The following is a 16491-nucleotide window of genomic DNA, read 5'->3' as shown; positions in this document are numbered from 1 at the left end:
ATCCAGAGAAGACAGGGACAACAAGAAGAGTAATTCTATCTAGCTGAGAAACACCATAAATGTATACAATATTCACACTGCTGTGCAAAGATTTTAGACATGGTGTTCAAATATGATTCCATCGTGCAATACAAACGTAGAAGCAAGCTTGCTCTGCAGCAAACAAAGTCCTCAAAACATGCAGCCAAGCACAAAAAGAACAAGTTGTGCTCCCAGTCGCTGATCCCAGCCCTGAAGTCTGAAGTCTAGGGTTACGGGAATAGACACAGGAACCACGATAAGTCCTCTTGGATGATTGGAACAATCCCCCAACAAGTCCCCGAAGAAACCTGAACAACCTGTGCCATTTTAAAGGTAAAGTGTTTTAAATATTTAAAATACATGAAGTAATCTTGCTTACCACCACATGTTTTGTTCACTTTGAAATGGGATCTAGCTGGGTTCAAACTGTTAAACTTTTGTATTACATGAGTGACTCAAGACAAACTGAAATACCACAAAATGCAATGGATTCAGGTTATAGAAACCTGCTGAGCACCACATGTGGTATGAAAAGGTTCACAGTACTGTGTGCAACATAAACCCACTGAGAGACACTGGAGTAAGGGGCTCAAATGGGTCCAAAAAAGTCACAAAACTTACAGTAAGTACCGTTAGCAGTTTGGTATTAATGATTAAATGAATTCAGATAACCGCATACCTCTGTTCACTTCTTCCCTCTTCTTTTATTCATGTTGTTCCAGTACAGTCACAAAGTAGAGATAACCAACTAACTCCCACCTGCATGCAAACTTCAGATCAAGACAGAAAGGACAAACAATGGCCCGTGACATGTCTCCGTGCACAACAGGGGTTGTAGTCACTTTTTTTGCAGCAGTGATCAAACAGACATTAGACAGGCTGCACTGCATCTCCTACTTGTGTTGCTGAAGCAGTGTATGCTGCTTCAGGCCTTGTCAAACTAAAGCATGAATTGAGTCAATCTACAACCACCCCTTCCAAGACAGCAAAATCCCTCCAGGATTTGGGAAGAAAGGTGCAGAAAAGCGAGAGTAATGTAAAGTCACATAAGGAGACCACAGGCACATTTTAACTTCCTACTAAAATACTGCATAGAGCATTACTGTCGATATTTATTCTTGTGAAGTTCTGCTGCAGTGTGCATACGGGTACAGTGTGCAGTCTGTAGCTAGAAACCAAATAAATGATCTCTAATTTAAAGTAAAGGTTACACAGAAGCTAAAACATGCAACCGCGTACCATAGCCCACAAAAAAACTAGGCCGCTTTCTGTTTCTCAGCTCATTTCTCCTTTTAAATTAGACAATCAGATCCAGCAGGCATCATAAGCACCTTTCCAGGCATGCATCACGTACACATGTAAGTGGAAATAAGACACGAAACGGTGCGTCCCTTTGCCGGATCACTGCGGTACCCTGCACCCAAATGCAGGCCGGCATCCCGGCAAAAAAGGAGGAAAAAAATCCCATGCATCTCGACTCCTTGCTCTCACACGGGGAATGAGACGACAACCAAGGGAAAAGGAAGCATCTTTTTGCGTTTTTATCGGCCTTACCTTTAGCCTCAGTGTCAGTTTTTTGGTTTGGTTTCGTCCTCCTCCACCAAGACGTCGCTGGCTCGAATCGATGAGGAGCGCGGTTTATCAATGGAGGAGACTGACGCTCCGCTTTTATTCCAGCAGGGTTTTTCCCTCGATTAGTCCCTATTACACGAGGAAGCGGCTGGTTTGGGTAATTACTGAAGCACCGCGGGGGGTGTGCACTGTGCAAAAACTGCGCCTTAGCGCACGTTAAGAGCGCTGCGTGCCTGCAGCGCTGACCGCCGGCCGGGAGATGCTGAGGTTCAGTGCCGGTGGAGGGTGATGGTGATATCCATAGAGGTCCCAGTTTCCACCTGACACAACCTCTCCTTCCTCCTCCTCCTCCTCCTCTCCGCTGGTGATGCTGAGGAGAAATATCAGCATCAATGGCAGAGAGAGAGAGAGAACGGGAGAGAGAGAGAGAGACGCTGACGGTGACGAATTTTAACGGATAACCACAAGAGGCCGCGTTTCAGCAAATTGATTCAAAGGCTAAAGAAGAACAAAAAAGAAATATCACAAAAGTTAGAAATACCAGCACATAATACATCTATGCGAATTTCTCTTTGAGATCAATATTCTTATTCTTATCTGAAAACACTGGTAAATATTTTTAATTAATACACATTTAGGAAGAAAGTCCAAGTTAGCTGTTGATTTTTCCTTTTTTAAAACTCCCTTTTAACTTTTATTCTCTTTTTTCAAATAACCTTTTTTTAAGACATTGTCACATGAAATAAGGACGTTATTTCATGTCTTTTAAGCGTGACGAAGGCTACATATAAAAAAAATTAAAAGAGTTGCAGTACACCTGCAAAATGTTCCTCTTCCTTTTTTCATTTGCTCTCTTTAAGTGTCACCACATAATCAGGCTCCATCTTGTTTTAAAGAGCCCATAGGGCTTACTTGTGGTTCCTGGGAATTTTAAAAGTAGAATGGGAGGAAGAGCCTTCAGCTTTCAGGTCCGTCTCTATGGAACCAGCTCCCAGTTTGGATTCAGGAGACAGACACTGTCTCTTCTTTCAAGATTAGGCTTCAAACTTTCCTTTTATATAAAGTTAGTTAGGGCTGGATCAGGTGAACTTGAATCCTCCCTTAGTTATGCTGCAATGGGTCTAGGATGCTGGGTGATTCCCATGATGCACTGAATGCGATTTGGTGCAATATAAATAAAATGTAATTGATTCGAAAAGCATAGCAGATCATCTACCTCCATCTCATTTAGTGTCTTGCATCCTGACACTCAAACTCTTTGCATGTCCTCCTTTGCTACATCCATACACATTCTCTGAGGTCTTCCTCTTTTCACCCTCCCTGTCCTATCCTATGTCCAGTATATCCACTATTCCTCCTCTGCTCATGTCCTAACTTTGTTTCCAATCTGAACAGTCATTCTGATATACTCATTTCTAATTGTATTCATTCTGGTAACCTCCAACAGAAATCTTAAACTTTTTAACTCTGCCACCACCAGCTTTAACTTTCATGGTTTCTAAAACTATTAGGAATAAATCAAACTAGGTATATCAACTATAGCTCACACAGATAGCTCACTGCAGAGTCACAGGTGGGAAAAAAATGTGAATTATACTTCCACCTATTAGTGATTCTGATTGGCTAATTTATACGTAATGAACTGTCTCACCTTCATTTTAAGATCGAATATATTTTGTAAATCTTTATCTTTATCTAAAAACATTTTAAAAATGTCTCTTTCATGGTAGTGGTTGCTATTCCTGCCCTGGAGTGACGCGCAGGAGCTGAACGGCTCCATATAGGCGGAGTCTAAGATGCGGAAGTGCCTTCCTGTCAAGCCAAAGAGGCGTTTCGTTAAAGGCCAGATGTATTTTTAAGTGAATGCATCTCCTACTCCGGACACTCTTCAGCTGACCAGGTGTTGCTGTCTCGTGGATCCCGCTTATTAAGAACGATGTCGGACTCCATTAAAAACGTCGCGATATTTGGAGCCACGGGAATGACCGGGCTGGCGACCCTGCCGATAGCAGTAGCTGCAGGTGAGGAATAAGAGTAATAAAAATAAGTTACAGACGAAATAGAAGAGATCATGTATTTGTGTAACCGTGCGGGAGTCACACTGGGGTCTCTCAGGTGGGTTTCAGTAGGCTTTTCATGCATTGTTACTGTTGGAGTTAAAGTTGGAGTTTTCCGCACAGGCAAAACAAACTTTGATGCTTCAGACTGTTTTCTGAGCGTCCTCGTGCACCTGTAACAGGGTAGTTACACGTCCACCTGTGGAGGTCACAATAGGGTGATAAACATGAGGTCACGGGATTCCCTTGCGTAATAACCACATCTTAACTGTAACAGTTTCACAAAAAGCTGGTAGAAATGTTCCTCAGCCTGTTAAAATCAGAAGTTTCGCATGAATATTTATGACATAATTATTTTTTTTATATCACATGTATTTGGTCAAGTTTTGTTAATTTTTTTAAAGGGTTGAATGAACTGAATGAACACATTTCAAGGCCTGATTTGTAAACTGTAAACTGTAATCCCCGATGAATGTCACTCTCTGCTCTAACTTTCTGTAACCCCCATTAGAAGTACAGCTGCAATAACCCACTGCTCCTCTCACAAAATCCCTTACACAAACACACTGTGTCATATGATTCATTCGATTTAGCAACATTTCTATTTCCTTTCCTTTTGCTCACCCATGGCAAAAAAAAGTCGACTCATGTTTAACGGCACAGGCAGCGTTTTGCTGAGTCACGGCAGTTTGTGACACAGAGAGCTGATAGTAAAAAGCTGTTTGCTATCTTGCCCCCACAGTAAAGGGTGGGATCTCTCCTGAAGCTGTCACAGAGTCACCAGTCAACCTGCATTTGTATAGCACCAATTAAACAAATTAAATTAAAAGTACAGGGAAGACTAGAATACTGCTAAAAACTACAAAATTACATAGGAACACATTAAAAAACAGTACAAGCAACAAAAGCTTCTGAAGCAGTTTGTTGCTAGCAGTTTCTGCACAGTAACCAAACAGGAGAAAGTGACATCTTGAGTGTGCTGGTTGGCACCCAGGTGAGATGATCTGTTGTCATTGTGTCACCAAGACAAGTCCCTGCTCCTTTGATAAAAACAACACATTTCCATGACTGTAAGATCCTGCAACATGCACAGAAACCAATGACTTCAATACAAAACAAAAAGCACAGTATGCTATAAGTGAAAGTGTTTCATAATTAGGTGTTTATGGTCGAAGTTTAGTTTAATTTCCATGGGGTTTTTTTCTCTCTCTTTTTTTTTTAGGATACAATGTGACGGTGCTGGTGCGTGACCCCGCCAAGCTGCCTGATGACCACAAGGCATCCAGAGTGGTGGTGGGAGATGTGCTCAAGAAAGACGATGTAAAGAAGACGTTGGAGGGCCAGGATGCTGTTATTATCATCTTAGGCACCAGGAATGACCTCAGTAAGGCTGAAGAATTGCACATACAAGCAAATATAATAAGACATTAAATCAAAATGCACTCTTGCAATCATATCGCCAGCCTACCTGAACTCAAGAGGACTTATTTCAATGCTTAAATTAATACCAATGGAACTGCATGGATTTAAGTTTATGTGGTTTCATGTATTCATAGTAATTGTAATTGCATGCAGTCACTGAATCTTAAAATTCAGTTTCCTTACTTACATGTTCACCTTTCAGGAGAAAGACTATATATTTCAGTGATGTAATGATGTAAAACACTCACTAGAGGTCACCAAAGCATTCTTATTACATGTAAAACGTGACATTGGGTCAGTTTGACATAATCGAAAAGACACAGTATAGAGATGAATGAGAATTATAGCATAAAACTAAATAACATATGCATAGCTTATTGAATAATTTAATAAATTAAGGACTGTATAGAAACTACTAACTCTATAAAAACTGGAGAAGTCTCTCCCCTCCAGGGCTGAACATTTCCTCCACAACATGCATGAACTGAGTCCTTGGATCCAGGGGATGTTTGGCTCTGGATTACTTTTTGATATATTCATCAAGATAGTGTTTCTCAACTTTTTACTATTTCCTATTTCACATCGGTAAAGAAGTCTTTCAAATATCCCTGGATGCAGATGTGCATCAAGCCAAAATATTGTATCACTTCAAATTTGGACCAAAGCCCACCTCTGGGAACAATTTTCATGCAAATCTATCTACGACCTTTGGGTAATCCTGCTAACGGACAGACAAGCCGAACAATCACATAAACAACATTTAATTGACTAATTTCTCACCAAAAACAAGACATTTCTTTTAAATTTTAAATTAATATTAACTTATAAGATCAATTAACTCACGTTATTGATCTTTTAAATCATCAGTTAAGTCACTAAAGCACATAATAGAGATTTGAGTTTATATTTATGGTGCTCTCTAAAACATTGGATTTACTTTTACCCAGTGGAGCATCTGTAGGAATGAAGCAAAACAACAATCAAGTACTGTTCTGCAGTTGTGTGTGTGTGTGTGTGTGTGTGTGTGTGTGTGTGTGTGTGTGTGTGTGTGTGTGTGTGTGTGTGTGTGTGTGTGTGTGTGTGTGTGTGTGTAATATCTCTAATCTAACTTGTATTCATTAGGCCCAACTACCATGATGTCTGAGGGCACAAAGAACATAGTGGAAGCTATGAAGGCGCGTGGAATCCGCAAAGTGATCGGCTGCATGTCAGGTATGCCTCGCTGCGTTAAAAAAAAGGAAGTTGAAGAGCTCATCGAAGTCTGTACAATCAATCATTTTTCTCATCTCTTTTCTTCCCAGCCTTCCTTCTGTGGGATCGCTCTAAAGTGCCGCCACGTCTGGTTCCTGTGACGGAGGACCACGACAGGATGTACACCGTGCTGAAGACATCAGGGCTGGACTATGTGGCTGTCATGCCTCCTCACATTGGAGGTCAGTAGTAAGAGGAAGCCAAGAGTTTTGGTTGCAAAGGTCCATTTTTCAGCTTTATTCAATCTGGAAAAAATTGAAACCAGCTAAAAAGAAAGTCCAGAAAAACAGTTTCTGGTATAGTTCAATATAATTTTAACCTTTATGTTAAAACTTATAACTCATCTGTCTGTACATAAAAATATAATACTAGGTTGGCAGCACAATTATACCAAAACTTCCTTGTTAAATGCTGCCCTCTTGTGGTGAATTCTTGTACTGAATTTTGCAGACGGGTTTTACAAAAGGTGTCTTTAATCGTGGCCTTGCCTACTACAACGAAGTGAGACGATTAAGGAAAGGAGTTACTTTTCTACACACATGTCAGACTGCTCATAATCTCTTTTCTAAATCAATGGTTAAAGTAAATATCGTCAGAATGGACTTGTACTCATTTACACTCAATGAAGGGAAGATTTTCGAGTTTGTTCATCCGGCTGTTACTTAGCGGTTTTGCTCTTCAAGCCCATTTGAGATAGAATGGGACAGTATGTGGGTCGTGGTCTAAAATGAGTGCAGCGTCTCTGCTGCAAATCAGGAGAGCGTTCATACATTCTCTTAAATTAAATGTTTTGTTCTGCCCTCATCTCCAGGTGACCTTCCTCTGACAGAGAATTACGTGGTGACAGAGAACATGCTAAAGGGAAGAGCCATCTCTAAACACGATCTGGGACATTTCTTCGTCAAGTGTCTCTCCACGTCGGAGTGGGACGGCAAGACTGTTGGAGTGTGCGGAGAGTACAAATAGTCCTGTAGTGCACACTGCTTATGCCCCGTTTAAAATCACTTCCTGTTATTGATGTTGAGCGATGAATGAAGGGAAGAGTTTTGTGTTGAACTGCTAATGTGTGGGGGTTTTTTTTGTCCTTGCTTCAGTCTTTTCTATTCCCTTTTGTAATTATGATTTAGCATCTTTTGCTTGGTGTTCCTTTCTTATATTTTCTTTCATTATTAGCTGCATATATGGTCATCTTTTTTTCAAAAAAATAAAGTGCCAAACCTGTAGTGTTACTTCAGCTCTTTAATTGCTTCTTTCTTCTTCTGCATTTCAATCATTACATCATGAGATGAGTCTTACTGTTCTCACCATTGTCCTAAAAATAAAAGACTTTACTGTACTAAAAGTTGTGTTGAACTTTACCACATTTTCACATTTAAAAGAGAACTAAATCTGTTTTCCACTCCTCGACTCATGTTCGAGCGGGTGAAGTGGTAGGGTGTATTTTAAGCCGAAATGGTTACAGTCTCCCTTGTGTGTGTCCTGCAGAAAAGACAACCAAGCATATCTAGATTTTGCACAGTTCTCTGACCAAGCTGTACCAAATTCACCGTGAAGAGGCTGCACAAATAAGGAAATCTTTTCACTTCAAAAATAAACTGGGTGTTTAAAAAAAAAAAAAGAAAAGTGAGGCGTGAATACGCCTTTTTACACCGTTTCTAGTTTCACACATTTTACAGCGCACAGCAGTTCCACTCATTGACATTTATAATGCAAAGGTTATATTCAGGCACATTAGATTATAAAAAGAAGGGACTTGGGATTCAAAGAATCCCACTTTAATACTCCTGGATTATAACCTGTGAATTACAAACAATACTTAAAAAGTAACTGCCTGCAAGGATTCAAGGATGGCTGCCAAGTGGGAAGACATTTCTAGCAGGACTTTAATATAATTTAATTTCTTATTAACTGAAAACTGTAAGTGATCACTTTGAAACTTGATATATACTATCCATTGATTTTTTATTTTTTTTTTAACACTATGAGGTCTTAAGTAATCTTTGACGATGACCCCAGCCACTCCCCCACCCTGACCCTTTATTTTGAAGAGAATCAAATACATACATAGATTTTTTTTTTAATCCCCAAACTTTACCCGAGACTAGGGAGAACAAATAACAGAACTGCATATTTTCAGTGTGTAGAGTTATGATTAGGCTTGACAGGGGGGAGGACTTTGGTTTTATTTTGAAAGCCACAACCGGAACTTACTTTATATTTCGAGCACGTCATGCTTCTCAGTGCAGAAGCAGAGGAGCAGCTACAGCTGTCCTTTTAAAGTTGACTATCCGGTTCTTCATGTGACTGAAAGTCGGGTGTTACAATTAAAATCGAAACCATAAAAACATAAACGCTCGTGATCTGGGGCAGTAGAGTGGGGCCTTCACTGACGGTCGCTTTCAGGTAAATAACTCTCATCTGCTTTGAAGAAGACTGATTCAAACTAATTAATTTTACTGGGCTTAAAATGACCTTTGCTGTGTATGACAGGTACATGTGGGATCCATACGTATTTTCCTTTTCGTTTATTCTTTCTTGTTTTGATTTTTCAGTGCCATGCTCAGAAATGTGTAGACATTTATGTGTATACATTTTAAAATTCTGAATTGGATATAAAATCAATCTACTGGAATCATTTCAATCTTGAAAGTCTAGCATTTAACTTAAAACACAGATGAATTAGAACTCGCTGAATTTTAAGTTTATTCAGCAAGTATTATTCCAGTTTTCTTCTTCTTTTAATAAAAGAGTCTGTACTAAAGCCAGTATAAGGACTGGAATCCAACTTCACTTGGTGATGTAATCATTTAGGAATTAGTGCAAAGAATATTATATAATAAGAATTTAAACAAACTGGTAATTGCAGCAGGGGTTAATTTACACTATTTCCAAGTTTAATAAATGTAAACTTTAGAATATATTAGCCGTACAGCTCGTTTAGCGTGTATTTAATGCGTTTCGTACATGGAAACTACTCTGGTGGAATGTAACGTATAAAAACTCCATTACCCACAATGCCTTCCTATAGCCAACCCCCAACTCTGAACCTCTTGGTATGAAACTCAAATCACGGGCGGGAGAAGGCGAAGGCAGACTTGAAGCTAACGACGTAAGAGCGTTTGGGGATTTTTAAATTAGAACAAGAGTTTTAAATCGATGTTTAATCGTTAACTTATTTATGAATGAACCGAGTAAAACTTAAGGGTAAATTTGCCAGTTCAGGTCGAAGCGAAGGCAGCAAAAGCATTGACGACTAAACTCACGGCGGAGAGACGGGAAGTGATTCAACAGGTTGGTTTGCTTAAAACAACTCTTATTTCCCACATGTGTTTGATCGCGAACTTATTGTTTGGTGGGCTAATTAAGATCGGTTTTAACTCCGTTCAGTCGATTATTTCGACTGTAAGTCGAATTAATTTGTATTTTTACCCGATGGCCTCGGGCGAGACTGTTTCCCTCCTACGCGGTGAAACCAGAGTTACAACCCCCACTCTCCATTTAAAGTACCCACATTGTTATGCTCATTTACAGGCTCACCATTTTAGTCTGAGCTCTACAAGGGCAGGTCCTGAGATTCTTTTAACTGTTATTTTAAAAATCCATGTGTTTCCAAACTTTATCCAGGGGTGTAGTGTTACGGATCGTCTCATTAATTAGCATTTTTACTAAAAGACTGCAATTTGGTGGTGTGGCGATTCCCACACAAGACTGAGACATGGTTTGAAAAGCTGTTTTACACCTAGATAAGTTGTTTGGATTATAAAAATGAATTGTCTAGTTTAATGCAGCAGTTTTCTCCACTGGCCTAGAATTTTTACAGTAGTCAAATGTAAAGGCGAAAGGCTGAGATTCTTCGAAAATTGCCCCACTTTTTGCATCTTAACAGGCATCACCTGGTTTGTAAAATCAGTTGTGGGGTAAACAAAAAGCTTAAAAAAGGAAGCCAGTCAGAATTTTTAGACTCCTGTATTGTTATACCTGACAATCAAAATGTATTTTATGTACTAGTAATTTAACTGTAGTAATTAAATATAAATTATTTGCAATTTTTTTGTATTGAGATCGAACTTTGTAATAAATTAGTAGTTAAAGCTTTAAAATACATTTACTGGAGTAAGTGCTTTCTTTAGGCTTGCCCCTGTGCTGTTATCCTTCAGCAAAGGGTACAGAAAAATCAGTCACATTTATAGGATTTATTTTATGATCTTATAACAACTATATTATAAACTAAAGAGTTTATCTGCATACAGATAACTTTAATTTTTGCTTCTTCTTGATTTGCACAGTAAACTATCTCAGCAGATATTTTGATAAAGGATATGGTTAATTTAGTCGGTTTGCTTCCGAGGTGATGTGAACAGCCAACACACTTTTTACTGGGGACATCAAGACAGGGACAGTGGTTATGTTGAACCCTGCTAGTTACAGAAACTCTGTATGTCCATATGTAAATATAAAGGTGAGAGGCTGAGATACTGCACTCTGTTTTGCATCTTAACATCGTTCGGGCATCATCTGGTTTGTAATATCATTTTTGCGGTAAACAAGAAATGACACCTTTTGTTGTCTGGCACATTTTTTAAAAGTGGGGTGAATTTAAGCAGATCTTTCGCAGGCTTGTGGTTTGAGTTTGTTTGTTTTTTGTTTTGTTTTTTCAAACATAAGGCCCGAGGGCCAGAATCGACCTGGCCAAGACTCCAATCTGGCCTATGTCCGGTTTTGGAAAATGTGAGGGTGGGGATAGATTGTGTAAATTTATTTTGGTATATGGTGTAGTATTACTAAAAAAATGATTTTTTTCCCACCGTCTACTTTTGAAATTATTATTAGTTGTTTTTCTCAGTGGGTTCATGGGGAGAGAAAATAGAAATAGTCTGTGAATAAATGTGAATGAGCAGTGAGCTACTGGAAAATGTTCTGTAATTTGACACATTTATTTATTTGTGTTGACAGATTTGCTACAGTAGCATTTCTTTGTCATGTAGAAAAGCTGAGGGGAGGCGTGCTGGTTGAAATGTCACTTCTTTTTCTTACATTAAACGTCTAGTTAAATATCTTCACTTCTACAGAAGGAAGAGTTTCGCTGGCTCGGCCCATTTAAGATCAACGTGGCTCACAACCATAATGAACTTGGCATCCCTGGTCTAAATAGTCTCTGTTAGTGAAATTCAATCTTCACAAAAATCCTACTAATTTCTCTAAATATTTACTGTCTTAGACCATATATCTGGTCCTCAATTGTACCTTTTTTAATTTAAAATACATTATAATAAATAAATGCTTACCACAGCCCCCAAACTAAAACAAAATCCTGTAGTTCTTTTTTTATTGATGAATGCTGGTCGATTACTTTGTTGGTGGTTGCAGCATTTTGATATTATTCTTTTGCAGCTTCAGTTTTTGAATTCAAGTGATTCTAAATGTAAAAACCACAAAATATGACCTGTGATATATTTATTACAACCCAGTAACATTTGTGCCTTATTTTGCAGCTTAATGACGATGATGATGCCGAAGGGGCAGAAGCGCAAACTATCCATAGAGGAGGAGGCTTCAGACTACAGAGCTCCCACCTGGGAGAGCCAGCAGCAGTTTCTGCTCACAGTTTCCCTCAACAAGTATCAGTTCTCCCAGCAGCTACGTGAGCCCAGCCTGCGACGGTCCGTCCTGATAGCCAACACCCTGCGGCAGATCAGCCTGCAGATGTCTATGGTACCATCAGTCAACGTGGAGGTGTCAGAACCTCCAGGTATTGCTTCATCTGCACTGACAGCAAGTATTGCCGCTGCAGCAAAACGTCATTCTGCTGTAACGGTTGACAGCTGCTCAGCTCTGGCCACCTGCCCCATGGTTTCCTTAAATTACTCACCAAATTCTACTGAAAAGACAAACTACTCGAGTGAATCAAATTTCCATATCAGTATAGAGGATGATGAGGACTGGGGATCGATGTCCACTGATACTGATTCATCTCTTTCAGCTGTCATTTCCTCTATTCTTGCCGCACTGGACTCTACTATAGACGGGAATCCTCAGCCACCTCCACGGATACCCCTCAGGCCCTTGGAGAACATGTCCAAGCCCTATGAGGGAAGCGTGGCCTTGGTAAATCACGGTCTCAGAGATCCCGGTGACTGCAGGGAGCAGCAGGAAGACGGCAGCATGGAGGTAATGAGGTCCAGCTACCTTGGGGATTTCACTGTGGAGGACTTGTTCCAGGATATAGACACATCCCTGGTAGACATAGACATGGGAGTGATTGGGCACAGAAGCACTGAAGGTGGACACACAGCTGGGGATGACCTGTTTATGTACCTGCCACCTTTCTCCCCCCACTCCCCTTTCTCACCACACTCTATAACACCCACCTCCCAAAATGCCCAGCCTGCTCTGATTGGCCAGTTGGCATGATGAATACAAGGCAACACTTATTATGTATAGTGACTGTTGTAAGCCCCCTAAGAGCTGTCGACCGCCTTTAAAACAGTATCTTTGGGTTAACTGTGGAGCGACTACTTGTTTAAAAAAACATTTTGTGAAATGTGGCCCTCATTTAAGAATTTTGATGTTGTTATTTTTGTGTATGAATTTTTAAATTCAGCTATCCTTTACACAAAACTACAGCGCTCCTAAAGTCCTGTAAAGGTTCTTTCTTTCTTTTATTAAAATCCTGTGTGCACAAGCTTTTTTAAAAATGTGCAAACAGGACAAATAAGTCGCTGGACTAATGTTAAAAAAGAGGAGGAAAGAAATCACCTCACTGGACTTTAAGGTGTCTGTACAACACTGAGAAAAATAACAATTATGGATTTAATCCATTTTAAGTACAAATTAATGGTTTGTACATTACTTCGCAGTCTAATGATGATCCCGAGGGGGCAGAAGCATAAACCCTCCCCCTCAATCCAAGTCTGATGTACCCATCTTCACTCTCCACCAGCATCTGCTTCAGTCTCTTATCAAAATCTTGTGAGGGGAAGGAATTAGCTCGAGCATCTTTATCATAAACTCTGGTAGAGTTTATAAAAACGGCTTGCGTGCATGAACACCCTTCACTTGCCATCTGCTCTGTCCTCTGTCGATCATTACACAGCCTTTAACCGCGGGGACAGGTAAAGGTCTGTGCACTGTCTCAGCACAGCTCTGCCAGTTAATGTTGAGGACATTCAGGCCTGCAGTGCATGTGTGAGCTACTGTGTTTTCAGTAAAGCTCTGGGTACATCCACATTAATACAATTTAGTTTTAAACTGTAACCTTAACTGTGTTTGGACCTAACAATCACACCGCTATAGAAGACGCCTAACACTGAGAGTTTTTAAAAATGCAGTCTGAGCTTGGATTATTTTTTTTAATGGTCGGCGGTGATGGAGCAGGCAGACATGCTTGTTTTCTAATGCGTCAGAAACGCGTGTCTGCACGGAGATCTTTTTCCTTTTAAAGGACCATTTTAAGATTTGCATTAGTCCTCGGTGTGCCTTCTTTCTCTTTACACCGACGCAGGCTTGCTCAGTTTACCTGAGCAGTCAGCATGCTAGTTTAGACGAGTGGTTCTCAAACTGCGTGGCATTGACAACAGGGTGAAAAATTCTAATGAAACTGATGTTTTTTTCCCCTTTGTTGGGTGGAGGAATACGTTTGATGCTGTTGCACTGATGATATGCACCTTGTATAAGTAAAATCCAACTTTTTTCCCCCCCTTTTGTTATTTGTTAGGGATTGGGGTGTTTTTTTTTTGGCTTCTGAAGTGGGGTATGCCATAAAAAGTTTGAGAACCACTGGTTTGGAGAGATTTATAAAAACTGCTAAAACAATCAGAACGGAGATCATTTTCATTTAAAAAGTGTTAGTGTGGATGTAAGAAAAGGCAGCTTTCAGTCATGCACTGGTGTTCATCCATGCAGCGATTTGACTGTCAGGGCAGCACATGAGACAACTCCTTGTTACCACAAATGTAAAGTGTGAGCTCTGAGATTTGATTTGACTGATATTGGATGGAGAGGATGGCTGAAACACTAATGTTATAGGTCAAATCTTCAGTAGAGAAATCACTTAACCTCTTTTTTTTATTAATGTCAGGATTTCAAACAGTAAAAATGGGCAGGAATCAAAGATTATCATCAAAAGTATTGATCGGGTGGATTGGCTAAAAGATGTTCACAGAAACAGCATTTAGTTCATTAACAAAATAGTTACCGCGTTTGGTGGATTTTGGCGTTTCACGCAGAGACTGAAAAGCGTGAAAGCAGAATTAGTCTCGTCTGAAGAGTTTCCTGAGTGCAGCTGTGGCTCAGGAAATGATGTGACAGATGGTGGTTGTGAACCGCTCTGTGCACTGTTGTATTTTAGTTTTTCTTTTTTTCCTTTAAAAAGATGTTTTAGAGCCTTTACAGTACTGTGATGATATACAAAGCATCCTCACCCACTCAAGCGTGACAGTCCAAAGCCACTGGTCACGTCACCTCGGGTATCTGCAGCTGTTATGCAACAGCACTTTGTTGTTCAGATGTATTATTGATCAGGTGATTGAGTCCAGATGGTGCTGACTTCCACGCTGTGAGCAGTTCATGAATCAGGTCAGTTTCTGCCAGTTTTAGCAGGCTTCACTTTCTCAGTGGTTTCTTTTGTGGCAGTTTTGTCATAATATGGATTCATAAGTTTGTTCAACTAACAGTATTTATTTTAGAAAAGGTGACATTTCAGGGAACAAGTTCATTTTCAGTTCTGTTAGATGTTACTGTAGGAACATGTAGGAATTTATACCAACTTTGCTAAAATACCCGACGGGATGAAATGTTTGAGGAAGCACCCCAAGTGCTGGTTTTTGTATTTTTATATCCAGGTTATGTATTGAAGTTGCTTTCTATGCATACGTCCTTTCTGAGTAGCTGGCTTGCAACTCCAAAATATTTATGAATGACTCGTTTTGTCAACAGTGAGTAATTTATTATCGTATCACACTGACATATTACTAATGGTATATTAAAATACCGTCATGGCAGTTATTTTATTTACTTTTTTCCTCTACGCTTTAGAGATTTGTAAGATGTTTTAAAGTGTAGGGCAGAATGCCCAGATACTGTGTATTTTTGACAACCTGTTTACCTGTACTGATGTTTTGTAATAAAATATGCAACTGTGTAAAGAAAAAAAAAAAAGACTCTAATTTCATTATCTTTGTGCATCACATACCAGAGTTTTTTTTATGTTAAACTTGTGTAAGAGTGCAGGGAACTTGTTGTCATAAAGAAACCAGTTTGGACATGATAAGCGACAATACTCAGGCTGTGGTGTTTAAATGCCCTCAGTTGATACTAGCAGGCAAATGTCCGACACCAACAACCACACAACATTCAAAGTCTCTTGAATCTTTTGTTCCATATTCTCATGCTTGAACTTCAGCAGGTCACTATAACCTCGTCTACATGCCTTGATGCAGGGTATCGAACTCCAGCCCTTGAGGGCCAGTGTCCTGAAACTTAAATGTGTCCCTGCTGCAACACATCTGAATAAATTAGGTCATTAGTAAGACTATAGACCTTGACTGCATGCTGAGGGGGCAACCTCTAACTATAAGTGTTTGGAAAAATGTACTTTTATCCATGTTCATTCACTCATGAGCTGCTGTAATGTGAATCAAATGCCCGAATTGCCACCTCAGCATGCAGTCAAGACTCTACAGTCTAGGTCTAATTTTATTCAGGTGTGTTGCAGCAGGGACACATTTAAAAGTTTCAGGACACCGGCCCTCGAGGGCTGGAGTTTGACACCCGTGCCTTAACGCATCGAGCTGCTGCCGTGCGATTGGCTGATATTTGCATGAACAAGCAGATGAGCAGGTTTACGGTACAAAGTGGCCCCATGAATGCACATGGAAATAAGATTATGTAAGCTGGCCAACTACCAGTTCAGCATACCAGTAACTGAACTTAAAATGGATTCTAATGCATTCACACACTTCAGTAAAACACACACTATACCCAAAAGGAAACTGGCACAAATCCAATGTTTGGCTTTGCTCTCACTTAAACTCTGAGTGAAACAGTTGAAATGAAACTAGTTGGGCATTAAAGCAGACCTGATATTTTCATTTCCAGCATCATATTTTCCACTTTGACCTTTACTAAAATAGCTTTGCATGACTCTCAGGTCAAAAATAAACTTACCTTA

The 16491-nt window shown here is 39.8% G+C and overlaps 3 protein-coding genes across 7 annotated transcripts in view; 2 read left to right on the top strand and 1 right to left on the bottom strand.

Annotated features, from left to right (window-relative positions):
- sptbn4b (spectrin, beta, non-erythrocytic 4b) overlaps positions 1-1947 on the bottom strand; it is a 102030-nt gene extending 100083 nt beyond the window's left edge. For all 3 annotated transcript variants that reach the window (XR_014888222.1, XM_085244188.1, XM_085244190.1), the window contains exon 1: positions 1576-1947. The gene's annotated coding sequence lies outside the window, so the exon portion shown is untranslated. The remainder of the gene's footprint in view (positions 1-1575) is intronic.
- A 1449-nt stretch (positions 1948-3396) lies between these two features.
- Positions 3397-7665, top strand: blvrb (biliverdin reductase B). The gene is made up of 5 exons (XM_085244191.1): positions 3397-3614; positions 4873-5034; positions 6195-6284; positions 6374-6505; positions 7135-7665. Exons 1-5 carry the CDS (start codon positions 3530-3532, stop codon positions 7287-7289), a joined length of 624 nt encoding a protein of 207 aa, XP_085100317.1. The 5' UTR covers positions 3397-3529; the 3' UTR covers positions 7290-7665.
- A 924-nt stretch (positions 7666-8589) lies between these two features.
- Positions 8590-15479, top strand: sertad3 (SERTA domain containing 3). 3 transcript variants are annotated; one of them, XM_085244187.1, is made up of 3 exons: positions 9362-9614; positions 11816-12072; positions 12304-15479. In XM_085244187.1, exons 2-3 carry the CDS (start codon positions 11820-11822, stop codon positions 12732-12734), a joined length of 684 nt encoding a protein of 227 aa, XP_085100313.1. In that variant the 5' UTR covers positions 9362-9614; positions 11816-11819; the 3' UTR covers positions 12735-15479. The 3 variants fall into 3 exon arrangements, with proteins under 3 accessions (XP_085100312.1, XP_085100313.1, XP_085100311.1); XM_085244186.1 differs by lacking the exon at positions 9362-9614 and adding an exon at positions 8590-8726 and having other exon boundaries at positions 11816-15479; XM_085244185.1 differs by having other exon boundaries at positions 11816-15479.
- Positions 15480-16491: the final 1012 nt, after the last annotated feature.

This window comes from Mchenga conophoros, linkage group LG14 (genome assembly GCF_057382185.1).
Source record: "Mchenga conophoros isolate Kocher_MC1m ecotype Shallow Benthic linkage group LG14, M_conophoros_male_GT1.1, whole genome shotgun sequence".
Lineage (NCBI taxonomy): Eukaryota > Metazoa > Chordata > Actinopteri > Cichliformes > Cichlidae > Mchenga > Mchenga conophoros.
Note: the sequence above shows the minus strand (reverse complement) of the source record. Positions and strands in the feature narration are given on the sequence as shown.

What these genes read in the sequence shown, in the direction of transcription:
- blvrb (XM_085244191.1), top strand. Translation starts at nt 3,530, where the DNA reads ATGTCGGACTCCATTAAAAACGTCGCGATATTTGGAGCCACGGGAATG. An exon ending in GCCGATAGCAGTAGCTGCAG is followed by an intron (nt 3,615 to 4,872) that starts GTGAGGAATAAG and finishes TTTTTTTTTTAG; the next exon opens with GATACAATGTGACGGTGCTG. An exon ending in CATGCCTCCTCACATTGGAG is followed by an intron (nt 6,506 to 7,134) that starts GTCAGTAGTAAG and finishes CCTCATCTCCAG; the next exon opens with GTGACCTTCCTCTGACAGAG.
- sertad3 (XM_085244186.1), top strand. Translation starts at nt 11,820, where the DNA reads ATGACGATGATGATGCCGAAGGGGCAGAAGCGCAAACTATCCATAGAG.